Source organism: Myxine glutinosa, chromosome 6 (assembly GCF_964187855.1).
Source record: "Myxine glutinosa chromosome 6, kmMyxGlut1.1, whole genome shotgun sequence".
In the NCBI taxonomy this organism is placed as follows: Eukaryota; Metazoa; Chordata; class Myxini; order Myxiniformes; family Myxinidae; genus Myxine; species Myxine glutinosa.
In genome coordinates, this window is record NC_136266.1 from 1,506,560 (window position 1) to 1,528,198 (window position 21,639).

The window sequence follows — 21,639 nt, forward strand, 5'->3', positions numbered from 1 at the left end:
GGCAAATCCTGCAAATGTCGACGAAAATCCCACGAATGTCGACGAAAATCACACGAATGCATGCCATTCCATTTTTTCAATGGGGAAAAGGGAGACAGCTAATTGCACTAATAGATACTGTGGAGTGTTTTAATTCTGCACAGTAACTCGCAGGGATGATGTGTTATGCAGCTGGTGGAATATTTTGTGAAGCTGTTCAGTGTGAATGGCGTGATATCCCACGAAAGCTGTGAAAACGTGAAGCACAACGCCGCCAATGTCGAATCAGGTAATGCTCACTGCTCAAAGAAGATGTTTTTTTTGTGCATGTCCAGCTGCTTTGTGCATGGCTGGTGAAAGATGGGTTTTATAAATGTGTCATGCTCGTGGCTCGTGAAAAACCGTGAACACACGGGACATAGGGCCACGAATAGAGAAGCAGGTCGCAATTTTTCAATCCGCGAATATGGGGAAACCAGAAATAGCAGAACCGTGAATAGTGGGATCCAACTGTAGATGCACTGATGGAGGCATCAATGCATATACACATAGTGGGATGTTCCACCATTTGCACTGTAAACATGGCTTCTCAGGATGTCCCACCATTCACACCATAAACATAGCTTTGTGGCACGTTACACCATTTGCACTGTAAACATAGTTGCGCGGGATGGATGTCCCTCCATTCACACTGTAAACAGAAGAGCATGCATTTGAGTGGACCTCTCAGCTCGTGCAAAGGTGAAACTTATTTACGAGAATCTGGTTGGCATGGGTGGTGCGATGTGCTGAGTGATGATGGTATGAGTAGCACCAGTTCATTCACAACGAGCACGGGATGGTTCCACCACTTCAAGTAGTGTTACGGTTTTCGCAACATCAAAATGACAAAAGAGCGTGCCTCCACGGACCATGACGCAGCCAAAATGTTCCTGCTGAACTCGCGAAACTGATCGATGAGAAGCGATACCTCCCAGAGCAGGTCTTCAATGCAGACAAGACCGGCCTCTTCTGGAAAAAGATGCCCACGAGAACTTTCATGTCAAAGACAGTATCGACAATATCAAAGGAGACAGTATCGGGAATCAGTCGTCAAGGACCAGGCATCACTTCTCCTCTGCGCAAACGCAAAAGGGGACTCCATGGTCAAACCCATGATGCTGTACCGTTCCCTGAACCCATGTGCTTTCAAGGGCAAGAACAAACAAATGCTGCCCGTGTTTTGGAGGTCCAACAGGAAGGCGCCGGTGATGGCAGCAATCTTCATGGACCTGTTCCATAATTGTTTCGTCCCTCAGCTGGAGAGGTATCTGGTTAAACAAAACCTTGCGTTCCAGGTTCTCCTGCTCGACGATGCTCCTGTTCACCCCTCGGACCTGGACGTGGCTCATCCGAATGTCAAGGTGATCTTCCTGCGGACCAACACGCACCTCTCTGATCCAGCCACTCGACCAAAGTGTAATCTTCACGTTCAAAACCTATTACATCCACAGCACCTTTCGCCGCATCTTGGGTGTGATGGAGTCCAACCCAGGGCTCACCGCCGGGCCGTGTTGGAAAGAGTTCATTGCCATCAAGGATTCGCTGGATGAAGTGAGAGCCTCCACCATCAACGTGTGCTGGCACAACCTGTGGCCACAGGCAGTGACAAACTTCAAAGGATTTCCAGATAACATTGAGGAGAGGCATGTGATTGTTGGGTTGGCACGGTAGGTGGGAGGGGAAGGATTTTACGACATGCAGCCAAAGAGTTGGAGGATCTTATCACCTCACATGGCAACAAGCTCACTGAGGGGAAGTTGGAGGCTATTACCAAGGTTTCTGAGGAGGAGGGCAGTGATGAGGAGGAAGAGGTGCTGAAGTCCAACCACACAGTAAAGTTGCTGGGTGAGGTGCTGCAGAACATACGGGCAATTGTCGAGAGGGTGCAATAAGTTGACCGGATCATGAAGCGTTCCCTCAAGTTTAAGAGGGTGTTGGATGACATGCTAACCCAAACCCTACAAAGCGCTGCACAGAAACCTGCGCCAGTCTGCCAGGCAGGTTTCCATCACGCATTTCTTCCGCCCTGGTCCCTCTACCTCAAAACCATCAGCACCATCTCCTGCCTGTCCTGCCTCCCCTCAGTGCACGACTCAGCAACTTCATCTGCGCCCTCTCCTGCCTCCCCCTCAGTGCATGACTCGGCAACTTCACCTGCGTCCTCTCCTGCCTCCCCCTCAGTGCATGACTCAGCAACTTCACCTGCGCCCTCTCCTGCCTCCCCCTCAGTGCATGACTCAGCAACTTCACCTGCACCCTCTCCTGCCTCCCCCTCAGTGCAAGACTCAGCAACTTCACCTGCGCCCTATCCTGCGTCCCCTCAGTGCACGACTCAGCAACTTCACCTGCGCCCTCTCCTACCTCCCCCTCAGTGCATGACTCAGCAGCACCCTCAGCCGTGTCATCTTTAGACTTAAAAGAGTTCACTGGATTGTAATTCGTCATCATTTTTGAAAAGTTGTGCACGTTTCAATAAATTGGAAAAAACTTTTAATAAACTGTAAGCGCTTTCCTTCAATAAATTGGAAAAGGTACCTGGTGTTGTCGTTTTTTACGACGTAGCCCGTAAGGCAATGCCGTGCAGAACAGCATTTGTCTGTCCGTATGTATGTAGATATGTATGCATGTCCCTTCTGCTGGCATTTTGCAGGTTTATTCCCTTTAAAACTCGTTTCCTCCACAACCGTTGGTCCGATTAACACGGAATTTTCACCATAGGAGCACCTCATCCTGCAGAAATGGTTAATGATAATTATGACATCATAGGTCATGTGGTGCCGGTGCCAACTTGGAAAAACCGAAAAACTTTTCACCCCGATATCTCTGAAACTTAAATGGAAAAAAAATAAATAAAAGGTGGCTCATTGTAAAGTACTCCCCATTGGAAATAACATATGCTAATGATGATGTCATAGGTGCCTTCATTACGACGTCATAAATTGACGTCTGTCTGTATTACACGATCTCAGAAAGTTGGGGATGGATTCGAACAAAACTTGGACGAGTTGGTTAGATGGCAAGTACAACAACTACAACAACAACAACAACAACAACAACAACATGCATTTTAAGGCCATTTTCCCTGCCAGAGCGGGGGTTAGCCTTGCGGTCCCCATGACAATCTTCTCCATTTTGCCCTATTTTCTGCATCTCTCCTTGTTAACCCCCTTGCCCGCATTTCTTCTTCCACCATCTTTAGCCAAGTCTTTCGCGGTCTTCCCCGTCCTCTACTTCCTTCTGCATCAATTTCCATCACTCTTCTCAACCAGTCACTTTCATCCTTCCTCAACACGTGACCAAACCATCTCAGCCTGTTCCTCTTCACAGCATCAATCACAGGCAATATTCCCATCATCTTTCGCAATTCATCATTTGTCTTCCTCTCTCTCAACGATACTCCGCACATCCATCGAACCATTCGCATTTCCACCCTTTCCAGCCTTCGTTGCTGCTCAACGTTCATTACCCATGTCTCGCTCCCATAAATCATAACACTTCTCACACATGCAGCATACACCTTTCCCTTCAGCTTCAGCGACACTCTCCTCCTCATCAGCACGCCACTCAGTTCCCGAAACTTCTTCCATGCACATCTCACTCGAGCAACCGTTGCCGAGTCTGATCCACCTTCTCCATTCAGCATGTCTCCGAGGTAGCAAAATGTTTTCACACCTTCCAGCTTCACGCCGTCTCCAAGATCCAACTCAACATTTCCTCCATCTGGAGCTCCCTCTGTGCACACCTTACATTTGAATGTAGCTGCCACACTGGTAAATGACCCTCTCAGACCACTACATTTTTGATGAACCCACTCAGCGCACATTGTACATTGAATGGAGTTCACTCCGACACCCTTCCTGCACACAGCACACGGCCACTTCCCAGTTCTTTCCACCTCACCACATGCTTTACCACTTGCCATCACCTTCGTCTTTCCGATATTCACCTTCAGACCTTTTGTCTCCATACATTCCTTCCACTTGTTCATCTTTTCCTTCAGTCCATCCATACTTTCCGCAATCAACACCAGATCATCTGCATACAACAACTCCCACGGTAAACCCTCCTTTACATTCTGAGCCAGCACCTCCATCACAGCTACAAATAGTAGTGGACTTAGTACCGACCCCTGATGCACTCCCACCTTCACCTCAAACTCACCACTGTTCCCGTCCTTCGTCCTTACAGCTGTGCGCGCTCTTTTGTACATTGCCATCACTACTCTGATCAACCATTCCTCCACTCCTAACTTCCTCAATGCCCATGTCAATACTTTGCGTGGAACCCCATCGAATGCTTTCTCCAGATCAACAAACCCAAAAAACAACTTCTTCCTCTTCACCATGTACTTCTCCTGCAACTGCCTCACAAAGCGCATCTGTCGTTCCTCTTCCTGGCATAAATCCAAACTGCATTTCGTCGATCTTCACTTTCTTCCTTATCCTCCTCTCCAACACCCTTTCCAATACCTTCATTCCATGCTCCAATAACTTTATCGCTCGGTACGAGCCACACTCCAGAGGGTCACCTTTCCCCTTGTATAGAGGGACGAGGGTACTCAGTTCCCAATCCACTGGAATGCGGCCTTCTTTCACCACCAGATTACAGATCTCTGTCATTCTCTTCACACCCCGACTTCCTGCTGCCTTCAACATATCTCCCACAACTCCCGTCGGCCCTCCCGCTTTTCCACTCTTCATTGCTTTTATCGATTCCTCAACTTCCTTCTCAGTTATCTTCTCTGCCGGTCCTAAAACTGGGTTACTCTCTATGTTGCCATCCCATTCATTCTCTGTATTCCACAGCATTTCCATATATCTTTTCCATCTTCCTTTAATTCCATCTGGGTCGACAACGATTTGTCCCACTTCATCCTTCAAGCAACTCACCCCCATCACATCACACCTCTCTTTCGCTATGTGCTTTGCAATCCTGAATACTGCTCTCTGACCCTCTTCCGAATCCAAGCGTTCTCCGAACATTTTCCTACATGCCTCCTGCGCCTTTGCTACCTCTTTCTTTGTAGCCTTCCTGGCTGCCTTATAACTTTCATGCTCTGCTGTTTCTGCTCCCGTACCCTTCGCCTTCTGCCACTCCTTGAACTTCTTCCTCTTCTCGTCAATCCTCTTTCCAACTTCATCATCCCACCACCATGTTTCCGAGTGCCTCGGTGGTCCTTTTGTCCATCCACATACCTCACCAACGGCTCCCAACAGACTAGCTTTCATTGACATCCAACTACTTTCAAGCTCAACCACATCATCCTCTACCCCACTCAGCCTCTCTTTTAATGCCTCCCTTACTGTCACCTCTTTCAACCTCCACACCTTCATTCTTGGTTGGTACTTCACCCACCGAGCTCTCCTCGCACCTTTCACCCTTATGTCGCAGACAACCAAGTGGTGCTGTGAAACAGCCTCCTCCCCCGGGATCACCTTTGTGTCCCGGAGGTGCCCCCTATCTCGCCTACGCACCATCAGGTAGTCAACGGTTGTCGTCGACCCACCTGGCAAGTACAAGCCGATTAAATTTTGGTTTAGGTCCAAATCCAGATCCGGCTCATCAGTGGGATACAAAATGTAAACTAATCAGCCTGGCGGAGGTATGCGCTCTACTGAATGCCCTTTTAGTTTCATTCTGTTATGTCATGATCAGTTCTGTGTTCTTGCTTCTCCTCAAGCCGAGACAAGATAAAAATTCCATCAGAGAACCCGAATAAATGATGCACTCTGCTTCAATGGGAAAAATAAATAAAACTCCAGTCTCTTCACCCACATATGCACATGAGGATATGAAGTTACACATTAAAAATAAATAATTTGAAGTCACAGCCGATAGTTTGTTTCACCTCAAACATACCTTGGACTTGGTGACGGACGTGAGTTTGAAAAGACTAGTTTCACCAGAAGTATCGATAGAATTTCCAGGCAAATCCATCTTCAGCTCCATTCTTGTCCTCAGTTTGTGTCGCTCCTTCAGTATCTTCTTCTTCTTCCTGCAGATGCAGTGTACACAACGTGTTCTTAACAGAGCCAGTAGGAAAAAGCCACAGCATTTGTTGCACAGGTCTATAATAACAATAATTCATGTCGGCCCCCGAACACCAACCCTTACCGGTGGGGTGGGAGAGGTGGGGGATAGTGGTGGGCAGGGGGAGGCAAAAGTCAGCAAGTGGGAGGGGCGAGAGTCGTCTCGGGGAGGTGGGAGGCGTGCGAGTAGCCCAGGGGCAGGTTAGGTCACCGAGGTCAAAGGGGAGGTGGGGAGTGTAGCAAGGTTTGGCGAGGGGAGGGGAAGGGTCACCGAGTGGGAGGGGGAAGGGGCGGGGGTTACCTAGGGGGAGGGGGAGGGAGGCATAAGAGTCGCATCTGGAGTAGAGAAGCATGAGAGTCACCGAGAGAGAGTGGGGAGGTGCGAAGTCACCAACAAATCACATGGAAATATCCGAGATGAATTCTATGGACGACACAAGTGATTTTTGACGAAGGATCGTCCAATGAAATGGACAGGTTTTACTGTGACGTGTATGTACAAGTCCAAGCTAAGTTACACCAAACTACTTTTGAAGAATCCTGTCAGTGAAACTGCTCTGCAGTGGGCCCCAACGATCTTACAGTCCGACCACGACCACCACCACCACCACCACCACCACCACCACCACCACCACCATAAAATAATTTCCAAATTCCAACTCTCCTCGCAATAATTTAGCACTGCCTTTCTGACGATGGATGTCCTGCTTCATGGTAAGCAGAGACGGAAACGGAATCACAGATCAGCCATACCGTTTCAGCTCCAACACTTCCTGCTCTTTCAGTTCAGCTACTTGCTTCTCAAGATCTTCCTCTTCCTCCTGCTCCTCTCGATTTTGTTGCTCCTCATCAATCGGTTCAGAACTAGAAAGGAAACAAACCATCAGCGCAATGACAGCTCACAGGAAGATTGGCATGTGTGGGAATGTCAGGACAATCAAGATCGTGCACCACCGACCGGCTCACCTCGTCTGATCATCAAATACGGCCGCTTCCCGCTTCAATGTTGCTGCCAAAAACTGTCGCAGCTTTTGACGCCAGACCATCAAAGACCTGCAAGATCCCACACAAATAAAGAGTAAACAACAAGAATAAATGTTTGCATCATAACATTATATAAATATTGCATTCAAGAAGAAAGAAATGCAACACAAAATTGCAAAGTCAATCAAATTACAAAACACTTGTCATCCCAACGTCGATCATGAGGAGTCCTGCTCACCTGCTATTGGTAAATAACTGATCGATGAGATCAGGGCCGTCTCTCTGGACATATCTCCAATATTCAATAAAGTCTGGCATCTCACCTTGCTCTCCAAACTATAGGCTGAAAGCATCCAAGACCACCTCCTCAAATGACTTATAGCCTTCTCCACTTTCACTGCAGGATCCAAGACCACCTCCTCACATGACTTGTAGCCTTCTCCACTTTCACTGCAGGATCCAAGACCACCTCCTCACATGACTTGTAGCCTTCTCCACTTTCACTGCAGGATCCAAGACCACCTCCTCACATGACTTGTAGCCTTCTCCACTTTCACTGCAGGATCCAAGACCACCTCCTCACATGACTTGTAGCCTTCTCCACTTTCACTGCAGGATCCAAGACCACCTCCTCACATGACTTGTAGCCTTCTCCACTTTCACGACACGATCCAAAGCCACCTCCTCACATGACTTGTAGCCTTCTCCACTTTCACTGCAGGTTCCAAGACCACCTCCTCACATGACTTATAGCCTTCTCCACTTTCACTGCAGGTTCCAAGGCCACCTCCTCACATGACTTGTAGCCTTCTCCACTTTCACTGCAGGATCCAAGACCACCTCCTCACATGACTTGTAGCCTTCTCCACTTTCACTGCAGGATCCAAGACCACCTCCTCACATGACTTGTAGCCTTCTCCACTTTCACTGCAGGATCCAAGACCACCTCCTCACATGACTTGTAGCCTTCTCCACTTTCACTGCAGGATCCAAGACCACCTCCTCACATGACTTGTAGCCTTCTCCACTTTCACTGCAGGATCCAAGACCACCTCCTCACATGACTTGTAGCCTTCTCCACTTTCACTGCAGGATCCAAGACCACCTCCTCACATGACTTGTAGCCTTCTCCACTTTCACTGCAGGATCCAAGACCACCTCCTCACATGACTTGTAGCCTTCTCCACTTTCACTGCAGGATCCAAGACCACCTCCTCACATGACTTGTAGCCTTCTCCACTTTCACGACAGGATCCAAGGCCACCTAAACTTGTAGCTGAGACTTCTTCCATTGTCGTAGTCAAAGTTTCCTGGTCTTGGTTGCTTTTCTTTGTCCTCCGAATGACCTCCTTCTAAAATGCTAAGTGATCGTTCTGGGTTAATCTGTGTTGCAGTCAATTTTGTGTTCTCTGCTTGTGTCGATTGTTCTTCGTATCGAGTGCCAACGCCAGTGAATTTTTCATGCCCACTGCCCATACTATGTTTTTTGCATCCGATGACTCGGGCTCAGACAGTTTTGGGCCGACAAGTTGTTTTACGGCGTAGCCCGCAGGGCAATGCCACAGAGAACAGCATTTGTCTGTCCGTACGTCCCCACAAACGTCCACCAATCAGAGCGGAGTATATGGTCACATGACAGGGACACGTTTAGTAACTATTAGTTGCATATTTTGCGAAACGGAAAGACAATAACCTTCTGTGCAACGCTTTGGGGTCCCAACAGGTGCCATAAGGTAGGTAGGAGGTTTCATAAATTCCTCAATACAATGATTTTGAAATGCGATCAGCACGGACCTCACTCCCAAATCCGGAATTCAACAGATGACGGTTCGCTGGTTTGATATGTCAATACAATCATGATTTAACATTATATTTTGATATATTAACACGATAGTATTAATTTGTGATTGGAATGATGAATTGTGCTACTTGGAATAAAAACACAGGATGTCGAACGTGCTGGCAATGCCTGGCGTTCGACTGCAGGTGGCACTTTTGAAGGAAAAAACAAAAAAAAACATTCAAGTGAGAAAAACATTCAAATTACGAGGTTGAACCATTTATTTGTACAAGCTGAACTATGTGCACATAAACAGGAAATACAAATCCCAATAGAAATTATGATTTGTTGTAGCCACTTGTCTTTCAGTGCATTCTTATATCCCAGGATGATGACTTCGTAGGTGGGAGGGAAAAGAAACACGTAAGCCCCTCACCCATAGGTCACGGAAGCACGACCATTCATTCCCATAGGTGGGGGGGACACGTCATCCCCCTCGGATTGCAATTTGTGTCTTACTGTGATGTAGTAACCACAAAAGAGTTAACAATGTTTGTTCCGTACCACCGACTGATTTAATTTGACCACCTGGAACAGCTACAATGAAACCGAGCTTGTTTAGCCAAGGCAAACAATCATTGTAAATGCTTTATATTGTATCAGTGGAGATGAGATTTACCAGGTACAATGGAACAGCCTTTCGAGGCCATTTTTCCCCACAGAGCAGGGGTTGGCCTTTTTTTGGGCACCTTGGTTTGATATTACTTTCATAAAAGTTTTAATAGTAGAGTTGACACTGTTCTCTCATCCTGATTCGGTGAGAAAATAAAAGGAAGAAATGTAATCAGAATGCCCGAGACAGCTTTGCCTACCCTGGAAATCTCTTCGGAGGCTCCCACAGCACAGGAATGTGAAAATTATTGGTTCATCGTTTGCAAATTTGATTTAAATCCCTTCAGCTGTTCTCAAGTATCACATTTCTACCTCACACCTCTGGCATTTGACCTTTGACACCAACATCTAAACAATTCATCTTTTCATCATAATATATACTTGTACCAAGTTTGGTCAAAATCCTTTCACTTGTCCACAAGTTACCTCGGTAACAGAATTTTTACCTCATGGGACCTTTGACCTCATGTCCCCATAATCTAATGAGTTCATCTATGTGTCATTATACATACTTATACCAAGTTTGACTTGGATCCCTTCAGCCGTTCTGAAGTTATCGTGGAAATGAAAACCTATCATGGATGGACTCGCAGACGGACGGACAGACAACCCAAAAATAATGCCTCCGGTGACTTCCTCGGAGACAGAAAGGCAGAATCTATTGACATTCCTCTTGAATTAAATTGAGGTACGTTGGGGTTAGAGGGGAAAGCAAGATTCTGGTAAACTGAAGTGATGCAGTACGGGGGAAAAAACGAGAATACCTCATAGTCTTACACCTCGGGACAGATACAGTGTATGAATGGAAAAGAAATGTCAAACGTATAGAGCGACAAAATATGCACAGGTGGAACAACCTGTGAAACATCCTCAGAGCACATTCTATGATAATATCGATAGAAAAGGCTCAAGGAAGCAATAGAGTGGTGGACTGAGAGAGGTTCTAGGGATATCAACTCCTGACCCACCAGATTCTGTCAAGATGAGATAGGTGACAGGCTGGGGCACCAGCCAAAATATGGCAATGATACTCCATATGGCAATGGCAATGATACTCCATTGACGAGAAGAGGAAGAAGTTCAAGGAGTGGCAGAAGGCGAAGGGTACGGGAGCAGAAACAGCAGAGCATGAAAGTTATAAGGCAGCCAAGAATGCTGCAAAGAAAGAGGTAGCAAAGGCGCAGGAGGCATGTGGGAAAAAGTTCGGAGAAAACTTTTATTTGGAAGAGGGTCAGAGAGCGGTATTCAGGATTGCAAAGCAGATAGCGAAAGAGAGGTGTGATGTGATGGGGGTGAGTTGCTTGAATGATGAAGTGGGACAAATCGTTGTGGACCCAGATGGAATTAAAGGAAGATGGAAAAGGTATATAGAAATGCTGTTGAATACAGAGAATGAATGGGATGGCAACATAGAGAGTAACCCAGTTTTAGGACCGGCAGAGAAGATAACCGAGAAGGAAGTTGAGGAAGCGATAAAAGCAATGAAGAGTAGAAAAGCGGGAGGGCCGACGGTAGTTGTGGGAGATATGTTGAAGGCAGCGAGAAGTTGGGGTGTGAAGATGACAGAGATCTGTAATCTGGTAGAAGGCCGCATTCCAGTGGATTTGGGAACTGAGTACCCTCGTCCCTCTATACAAGGGGAAAGGTGACCCTCTAGAGTGTGGCTCGTACCGAGCGATAAAGTTATTGGAGCATGGAATGAAGGTATTGGAAAGGGTGTTGGAGAGGAGGATAAGCAAGAAAGTGAAGATCGACGAAATGCAGTTTGGATTTATGCTTGGAAGAGGAACGACAGACGCGCTCTTTATTGTGAGGCAGTTGCAGGAGAAGTACATGGAGAAGAGGAAGATGTTGTTTCTTGGGTTTGTTGATCTGGAGACAGCATTCGACAGGGTTCCACGCAAAGTATTGACATGGGCAATGAGGAAGTTAGGAGTGGAGGAATGGTTGATCAGAATGATGGCAATGTCCAAAAGAGCGCGCACAGCTGTAAGGACGAAGGACGGGAACAGTGGTGAGTTTGAGGTGAAGGTGAGAGTGCATCAGGGGTCGGTACTAAGTCCACGACTATTTGTAGCTGTGACGGAGGTGCTGGCTCAGAACGTAAAGGAGGGTTTACCGTAGGAGTTGTTGTATGCAGATGATCTGGTGTTGATTGCAGAAAGTATGGATGGACTGAAGCAAAAGATGAACAAGTGGAAGGAATGGATGGAGACAAAAGGTCTGAAGGTGAATATCGGAAAGACGAAGGTGATGGCAAGCGGTAAAGCATGTGGTGAGGTGGAAAGAACTGGGAAGTGGCCGTGTGCTGTGTGCAGGAAGGGTGTCGGAGTGAACTCCATTCAATGTACAATGTGCGCTGAGTGGGTTCATCAAAAATGTAGTGGTCTGAGAGGGTCATTAACCAGTGTGGCAGCTACATTCAAATGTAAGGTGTGCACAGAGGGAGCTGCACATGGAGGAAATGTTGAGTTGGATCTTGGAGACGGCGTGAAGCTGGAATGTGTGAAAACATTTTGCTACCTTGGAGACATGGTGAATGGAGAAGGTGGATCAGACTCGGCAACGGTTGCTAGAGTGAGACGTGCATGGAAGAAGTTTCGGGAACTGAGTGGCGTGCTGATGAGGAGGGGAGTGTCGTTGACGCTGAAGGGAAAGGTGCATGCTGCATGTGTGAGAAGTATTATGACTTATGGGAGCGAGACATGGGTAATGAACGTAGAGCAGCAACGAAGGTTGGAAAGGGTGGAAATGCGAATGGTTCGGTGGATGTGTGGAGTATCGTTGAAAGAGAGGAAGACAAATGATGAATTGCAAAAGATGATGGGAATAGAGCCTGTGATTGATACTCTGAAGAGGAACAGGTTGAGATGGTTTGGCCATGTGTTGAGGAAGGATGAAAGTGACTGGTTGAGAAGAGTGATGGAAATGAATGTCGAAGGAAGTAGAGGACAGGGAAGACCGAGAAAGACTTGGCTAAAGATGGTGGAAGAAGAAATGCGGGCAACGGGGTTAACAAGGAGAGATGCAGAAAATAGGGCAAGATGGAGAAGATTGTCATGGGGACCGCAAGGCTAGCCCCCGCTCTAGCAGGGAAAATGGCCTAAAAAATGCATGTTGTTGTTGTTGTTGTTGTTGTTGATACTCCATAACAGGTTGTATCGTGACCTTGTATAGATACAGAATAGCAGCTTGAAAAAGGTATCGCCGATAGGTGACAGGCTGGGTCACCAGCCCAAATATGGCAATGATACTCCATAACAAGTTGTATTGTGGCCTTGTATAGATTCAGAATAGCAGCTTGAAAAAGGTACCGCCGATAGGTGACAGGCTGGGTCACCATCCCAAATATGGCAATGATACTCCATATAACAGGTCGTATCGTGGCCTTGTATAGATACAAAATATCAGCTTGAAAAAGGTATCGCCGATAAGTGACAGGCTGGGTCACCAGCCCAAATATGGCAACGATACTTCATAACAGGTCGTATAGTGGCCTTGTGTAGATACAGAATAGCAGCTTGAAAAAGGTCTCACCGATAGGTTCCAGGCTGGGTCACCAGCCCAAATATAGCAACGATACTCCATAACAGGTTGTATCATGGCCTTGTATAGATACAGAATAGCAGCTTGAAAAAGGTATCACCGATAGGTGTCAGGATGGGTAACCAGCCCAAATACGGCAACGATACTCCATAACAGGTTGTATCGTGGCCTTGTATAGATACAGAATAGCAGCTTGAGAAAGGTATCACCGATAGGTGACAGGCTGGGTCTGGGTCACCAGCCCAAATATGGCAATGATACTCCATAACAGGTCGTATCGTGGCCTTGTATAGATACAGAATAGCAGCTTGAAAAAGGTATCGCCGATAGGTGACAGGCTGGGTCACCAGCCAAAATATGGCAATGATACTCCATAACAGGTCGCATAGCAGCCTTGTATAGATGGAGCATAGCAGCTTGAAAAAGGTATCGCCGATAGGTGACAGGCTGGGTCACCAGCCAAAATATGGCAATGATACTCCGTAACAGGTCGCATAGCAGCCTTGTATAGATGGAGCATAGCAGCTTGAAAAAGGTATCGCCGATAGGTGACAGGCTGGGTCACCAGCCAAATTATGGCAATGATACTCCATAACAGGTCGTATCGTGGCCTTGTATAGATACAGAATAGCAGCTTGAAAAAGGTATCGCTGAGCACGAAATAAGCAGCCAAGGCTCTGGGAGGCTCTTTTAGTGATACCAGAGATGTACTTTTCTCAGCTGAGGTTTCAGCTGATGTCCAATCCTACGAGACGGATAACAGGAAGTTCCTGCAAAGGTGAAGAATCCATAGACAGGATTGGAAAACAAGTTGATCTTGAACGAAACATCGACAACAAGTGTTTTGTGTTTGTTTTGGTTGACAAGCCAGTCGTTTCCCCAATTTATCACGCTCTCAAGATCCTGATTGAGATTGGAACTGGCAATCTGGCATGGTCACGGGTAGGACGAGACGAGGTTCCTGGGTAGGTAGTATACAATGTTGAGTCATCTGCATAAATGCATAACTGAGAAATAATCCAATCAGGCAGATCATTGATGTACAGCAGGAACAATATTGGACCCAACACAGATCCCTGAGGAACACCAGCATTAGTATTATGGACGGGGGACGACTGTCCCTCATGTACCACAAAGATTTGGCGATTTTTAAGAAAATCAAGAGATTATATTGAGCAATCTTCCAGAAATACCGTATGATATTAGTTTGTGGATGAGGCCCTTGTGCCACACTTTGTCAAAAGCTTTCGAGATGTCGAGTGCAACAACCCTGGCTTCACCACGATGATCCAAAGCCCGATTCACATGTTCAGTGATTATGGATAGAACATCACCAAAAGACCTTGACTGTCGAAAGCCATACTGGACATAAGTTCGGAGATTGTGGGTTTCCAGATGAGTCATAAGTTGTTGTTTGATCAAAGATTCAAACACTTTGCTTATAATGGGCAGAAGGCTAATTGGCCAACAGTTAGCAGGATCAGATTTCTCACCAGAGCCTTTAAATACAGGGAGTACAGAAGCCTGCTTCCAGCTAAGTGGAAACACAGACTTTGACAGTTTGACAGACAAGTAATAGTTTTGAGAGAACAGAAGACAGTTCAGGGGAACATCTTCAAATCAATTACAGGGATTCTATCTGGTCCAGTAGATTTTGAGATGTTAAGCCTTCAAATAAATCTTCGCAACCTTCCTCGGTGGGAGGATGATGGTGGAAAGCCTGGTGTGAAGACGGGAAGTACAATTAGGAAATGGATGTCCGTGGTCTTCAAGTGTGGAGTTTGCAGCAAAATTCTGAACAAAGAGGTTGACTATCAATAGGAGAAGCAAGCATTTCAGGGCCATTAAAAAGGACAGGAATCGATGATCTATTACAGTGAGAATGCTGTTAACAATTCTCCAAAAATCTCTGGAACCTTAACAGATGGAGTAAACCATGGCTGAGAGTGTGGTTTCACTCGGTAGGTGCGAAGGAGTGAACCATGGCTGAGAGTGTGGTTTCACTCGGTAGGTCTGACATAGTGAACCATGGCTGAGAGTGTGGTTTCACTCGGTAGGTCTGACATAGTGAACTATGGCTGAGAGTGTGGTTTCACTCGGTAGGTCTGACATAGTGAACTATGGCTGAGTGTGTGGTTTCACTCGGTAGGTCTGACATAGTGAACTATGGCTGAGAGTGTGGTTTCACTCGGTAGGTCTGACATAGTGAACTATGGCTGAGAGTGTGGTTTCACTCTGTAGGTCTGACATAGTGAACCATGGCTGAGAGTGTGGTTTCACTCGGTAGGTGTGACATAGTGAACTATGGCTGAGAGTGTGGTTTCACTCGGTAGGTCTGACATAGTGAACTATGGCTGAGTGTGTGGTTTCACTCGGTAGGTCTGACATAGTGAACTATGGCTGAGAGTGTGGTTTCACTCGGTAGGTCTGACATAGTGAACTATGGCTGAGAGTGTGGTTTCACTCGGTAGGTCTGACATAGTGAACTATGGCTGAGAGTGTGGTTTCACTCGGTAGGTCTGACATAGTGAACTATGGCTGAGTGTGTGGTTTCACTCGGTAGGTCTGACATAGTGAACTATGGCTGAGAGTGTGGTTTCACTCGGTAGGTCTGACATAGTGAACTATGGCTGAGAGTGTGGTTTCACTCGGTAGGTCTGACATAGTGAACCATGGCTGAGAGTGTGGTTTCACTCGGTAGGTTTGACATAGTGAACTATGGCTGAGAGTGTGGTTTCACTCGGTAGGTCTGACATAGTGAACTATGGCTGAGAGTGTGGTTTCACTCGGTAGGTCCGATGGAGTGAACCATGGCTGAGAGTGTGGTTTCACTCGGTAGGTCCGATGGAGTGAACCATGGCTGAGAGTGTGGTTTCACTCGGTAGGTCTGACATAGTGAACCATGGCTGAGAGTGTGGTTTCAGTTGATCGGTCGGAGAAGGGATAAAGAGGTCCAGGCCAACATGGATCCACTCAGTAACTTCCTTGGCAGCTTCAGATGGGTTGTGACAAAGGATTAGGTTCCAGTGAACATCGGCAATAAATGAACGCAAGGCATCCCAGTAAGCCTAGCTATATTGGAAGACAGTTTGATGAACAGGATGAACAACAGTTGATGGTGAAGAATAAGAAACCTGGACTTCAATGTTGACATGATCAGAGTTTCCTAGTGGGGGAAATATTTTTGCAGTACAATCTCCAGGATTTGAACACAAAAACAGATCAAGAAGATACCTACAGTGCATTCAGAAAGTATTCAGACCCCTTCACTTTTTTCACATTTTGTTATGTTGCAGCCTTATGCTGAAATCGTTTAAATTCATTTTTCCCTCATCAATCTACACTCAATACCCCATAATGACAAGGAGAAAACAGGATTTTAGAAAGTTTTGCAAATTTATTAAAAAGAAAAAACTGAAATATCACATTGACATGAGTATTCATACCCTTTGCGATGATACTTGAAATTTAGCTCAGGTGCCTCCCATTTCTCTTGATCATCTTTGAGATGTTTCTACACCTTCATTTGAGTCCACCTGCAGTAAATTCAATTGATTGGACATGATTTGGAAAGGCACACACCTGTCTATTTAAGGTCTCACAACTGACAATGCATATCAGAACAAAAACCAAGCCATGAGGACGAAGGAACTGCCTGCAGAGCTCAGAGACAGGATTGTGTCGAGGCACAGATCTGGGGAAGCCTACAAAAAAAATCTCTGCTGCATTGAATGTTCCCAAGAGCACAGTGGCCTCCATAATTCTTAAATGGAAGAAGTTTGGAACAACCAGGACTCTTCCTAGAGCTGGCCGCCCGGCCAAACTGAGCAATCGGGGGAGAAGGGCCTTGGTAAGAGAGGTGACCAAGAACCCGATGGTCACTCTGGCTGAGCTCCAGAGATCCTGTGTGGAGATGGGAGAAACTTTCAGAAGGACAACCATCACTGCAACACTCCACCGATCTGGGCTTTATGGCAGAGTGGCCAGACGGAAGCCTCTCCTCAGTGAAAGACACATGAAAGCCCGCTTGGAGTTTGCAAAAAAAAGCACCGAAAGGACTCTCAGACTGTGAGAAACAAGATTCTGTGGGCTTTCATGTGTGAAACCTGTACTTTCTTGTACAGGTTATCGTGTTGTTCTATTGCCCCCTTCGAACCTCCTTTCCATTCATTTATTCCAATTTTCCATTTCATCCCTGCCCTCCCTGCCTGTTCATTCAGCACACTTGTTGTGTTTGAGCTTGCATCCAAGCTTTTCACCCCCGCGCCCCTGCATCCCGTGCCCCTGCATCCCGCACCCCTGCATCCCGCACCCCTGCATCCCACGCCCCTGCATCCCACGCCCCTGCATCCCGCACCCCTGCCCTCCCTTCCTGTTCATTCAGCACATTTGTTGTGTTTGAGGTTGCATCCAGGCTTTTCACCCTTGTGCCCCTGCATCCCGCACCCCTGCCCTCCCTCCCTCCTTCCTCCAATTTCCCCCCTCCCACTCCCAATTTGTTCCACTACCGTGCTGTCAGTGCATTTCTCTGCCCTTGATTGCCTTATAGCTGCTCTGTTACATCTCTTCTATGAGCCTCAAACATGGAAACAAAATCATGAATCTTTCCTCATTATTAATGTTAACATTTAATCACGTAGTCTTTCCTGAATGTGGAAAATAAAATCCTTCATAATTATTGCAATTATGAATGTAATGAAGGATATAAAATTTTTTATCCACCAAAGCGAATGTTATTAATAACTAGTCAAAGAGAGTAGTAAAAGCAAGCTAATGGTCACACAAACCTGAGTTCCTTGCGTCCCAGGACACGGATGTCACGGCAACATTCCCGCAATTCATCCGTGGTGCATGGATGGCCCGCCATGTCTGCGTTATCCAGCTTGATCTACAAGAATTGGGATCCAGTTAACCATTTACAAGAGCATCATCCAACGATGACCATGTTGCTGATGTGGCAATACCAAGTTTTGGGAAAGATACCTCACTGCAACTGCGCAGGAATTCCGAAGGGTTGCGTCCCTTCACAAAATCCATCACCGAAAAACTGTGGAATTGTGTGTAATCACCTTCGGTGTAGCCTTCCGCCTGTGAGGAGGGCACAAACATCCCACAGCAATAATTCATGGAGGTTGTTCACATAAAATTGAAACTTCTGCAATGGAGCTTTCTTTTTCAAACAGACAAGTATTGGTAACATGTCAGAGCTTTGGATTGACCAACAATAAATGAGTGGGAAAAAAGAGAGCAAGTACTAGAAACAACAAAAAAGCACAAATGGAAATAAATAAGTAAAGAACCACCTGAAGAGGCCATTTTTCCCCGCAGAGTGGGGGTTGGCCTTGTTTGGGCACCGTGGTCCCCTTTTTGAAGCAATGTTTTACGGCCGGATGCCCTTCCTGCCGCCAACCCTGTTAGTCGCCTCTTGCGACACACAGGGAATTGCCAGTGAACTGGTACTCAATTTGCCGACCTCAGAAGGATGACAAGCTGAGTCAACCCCTCTGGCGTTAATTCAACGATCGACCGGGATTCAAACCCAGGATCCGAGGATCCCAAGCCGGCACCCTAACCACTAAGCCAACACCAGGCTTGGAAATAACTAAGTATACAAGTAAATAAAAAAAGTAAATGAAACAAACAAAAACAAACTTTTGGTTTCTTGTTTCGGGCCACATTGTTGGCACTCTTCACTTCCTCTTCAACCTCCTTGAAAGCAAACTTTGGATCAAAGAACTTGCTGTCAATCTTATCTGCAGCAAGGAAACCTGGGAAACGTAGTTTACATGAAATGAAACATGAGAGATTAACAATCAACAGATACAAAGCAAGCGCAGTTTTGTACTCAAACAGAGCATATTATTCACACCAACAACCAAACGTGATGCAGTCCAAATGATGTAATATGCCATCAATCATCCACACCTGGTACACAACCGCATCATAATTACACACATGGATCAGTGGCACAGGAGGTGGCCATGTGGCCCATCATACCTGTGCAATACCAAGGTCACACACGTACTTGCACGACACCAAGGCCACACACGTACTTGCGCTACACCAAGGCCACACACGTACTTGCGCTACACCAAGGCCACACACGTACTTGCGCTACACCAAGGTCACACACGTACTTGCGCTACACCAAGGCCACACACATACTTGCGCCACACCAAGGCCACACACGTGCTTGCGCCACACCAAGGCCACACACGTACTTGCACCACACCAAGGCCACACACGTACTTGCGCTACACCAAGGCCACACGTACTTGCGCTAAACCAAGGCCACACACGTACTTGCGCCACACCAAGGCCACACACGTACCTGCGCCACACCAAGGCCACACACGTACTTGCGCCACACACGTACTTGCGCCACACCAAGGCCACACACGTACCTGCACTACACCAAGGCCACACACGTACTTGCACTACGCCCAGGCCACACACGTACTTGCACTACACCAAGGCCACACACGTACTTGCGCTACATCAAGGCCACACACGTACTTGCGCCACACCAAGGCCACACACGTACTTGCGCCACACCAAGGCCACACACGTACTTGCGCCACACGAAGGCCACACACGTACTTGTGCCACACCAAGGCCACACACGTACCTGCGCGACACCAAGGCCACACACGCACCTGCGCCACACCAAGGCCACACACGTACTTGAACTACACCAAGGCCACACACGTACTTGCACTACACCAAGGCCACACACGTACTTGCACTATGCCACCAACCCAATGCACGCACACACGATGGTAAAGATGATGAAGAGCAGCATCGACTGGAAGAAGAGTTAGCCAACAAAATAGATGAGATGAAATTGATAAAAATCAAAGACCAAAACTTCATCACATGAAAAACAATAAATGGACAAAAATATGAATGAGACAAACCAACCATTCAATTAGAAAAATGATTTCAAAATCATCCACATTGAAAGAAATCGATGTCGTCTGTTTTGCAGCGGCACTATTTATTCAAGAAAAAGTAATGGGCAAACAACACCAGAAGAAGAAAAAAACAGGCCCTACAAATAGAACCCAAATTCCACCTAGGAGACAGATCGGGGACACAAAGAGAGCAACTGCGGAAGTAAGTAGGACAAATACAAAAGTTCAGTGAGGGGGGTGATGGAACAGATGAACTATACTTGGGCGGCACCGGGACTGTCACGAATCGCATCAGACGTGTGTCGGTCATGCGTGATTTGCCAACATAATAGGGGGGCACCACCAAGGCACCCACACAACGCGGGCCATCCCCAACCTTCTGGGCCATTCTGCCATATCCAGTTCGATTTCATAAATATGCAATCAAGTATGTCATTTAGCTACATTTTGGTAATTGTGGATATGCGTTACATGTGGCCTACCCATGCGTTACATCAGACGCTCCGACATTAGCGAAGCACCTCATGCGGGATTTCATGTGCAGATTTGGCATTCCCCAGAAAATTTCTTCAGACCAAGGGGGCCACTTCACGGGAGAGGTAATTAAAGGTATACTTAAAGCGTTGGGTGTAAAACAATCCTTCCATTGCGTTTACCATCCGCAATCGTCGGGACTTGTGGAACGCACGAACGGGACCCTGAAACTCAAACTAGCAAAGATCTGTGCAGATACAGGTTTGAAGTGGCCGGAAGCTCTCCCGCTTGCATTGATGAGCACTCGCTCCACCCCTGGTCGCACCACGGGTCTTTCCCCCCATGAGATATTGATGGGACGGCCTATGAGTTTGCCTGTTTCGGCCCTGATGGACATGTCCAAACTTGATCTGCCTGTAATGGATGACACGCTTTTAAAGTTTTGCATAGGATTGTCCAACGTGGCGCGCAGCATTCACGTCCAAGTACGAGAGGGGTTGCCTGAACCAACAGGCCACGCCATCCACAACTTCCAAGCCGGTGATCGTATGCTCGTGAAGCACTTCACCCGCAAGAACGCCCTGGAACCGAGGTGGACGGGACCATTCCAGGTATTGCTGACTACACCAACCGTTGTCTTTTGCAAGGGCAAGCCCTCCTGGATCCACGCCACGCACTAAGTTGGCTATCCAAGCACCAGACACTACACCACAGTAATGATGTTTTCAGTCACAGGTTTGCGCATGGGCTTTGCTTTGCGCATGCGCAGTCACATGGGCTTTGCGCATGCACAAGATTGGAGGTCACGTTCTTTCGAAGCTGTCCATGCGCTCACGCTTTCGAAGTTAAGTAATTTTTTCACAATTGTGTTTTTGTCGAAACTGTTTCTATCTTTCGGTGTGTGTACTTATAGTGTCTTTAGTAAGATTCTCTGTGTTAAATTATCATACCTGTATACAAAATCGTCGGTTAATTCGTGTCGCGTATTCTGAGGCCTAGTAGGCTTCCGTGTCCGACCTTGAGGCTTTGTTTTTCTCTCAGCGGTTCGTCGATTGCACTGCAATTACTTTTGTTCTCTGTTTTTGTCCCAGTCTTTCACCCCATACTTCCTTGTTTCAAATCTCAACTCAAAAAAAAAAATATATATATATTTCCTTCTCTGATCTTATTCGTTTATTCGATGTTCTTTTTTGTTCGTTCGTTCTTCAACCACGTTGTT

At 46.8% G+C, this 21,639-nt stretch overlaps 1 protein-coding gene across 1 annotated transcript in view; it reads right to left on the reverse strand.

Annotated features, from left to right (window-relative positions):
• The window catches only part of FTSJ3 (FtsJ RNA 2'-O-methyltransferase 3), a 134,937-nt gene that overhangs the window by 52,537 nt on the left and 60,761 nt on the right, over nucleotides 1-21,639 (reverse strand). Inside the window, exons 7-12 of the mRNA XM_078779544.1 lie at nucleotides 18,685-18,800; nucleotides 18,016-18,120; nucleotides 17,820-17,920; nucleotides 7,017-7,103; nucleotides 6,804-6,914; nucleotides 5,881-6,016 (exon numbers count right to left, since the gene is read on the reverse strand). Of these exons, the coding sequence (XP_078635670.1) occupies nucleotides 5,881-6,016; nucleotides 6,804-6,914; nucleotides 7,017-7,103; nucleotides 17,820-17,920; nucleotides 18,016-18,120; nucleotides 18,685-18,800 (656 nt within the window). The remainder of the gene's footprint in view (nucleotides 1-5,880; nucleotides 6,017-6,803; nucleotides 6,915-7,016; nucleotides 7,104-17,819; nucleotides 17,921-18,015; nucleotides 18,121-18,684; nucleotides 18,801-21,639) is intronic.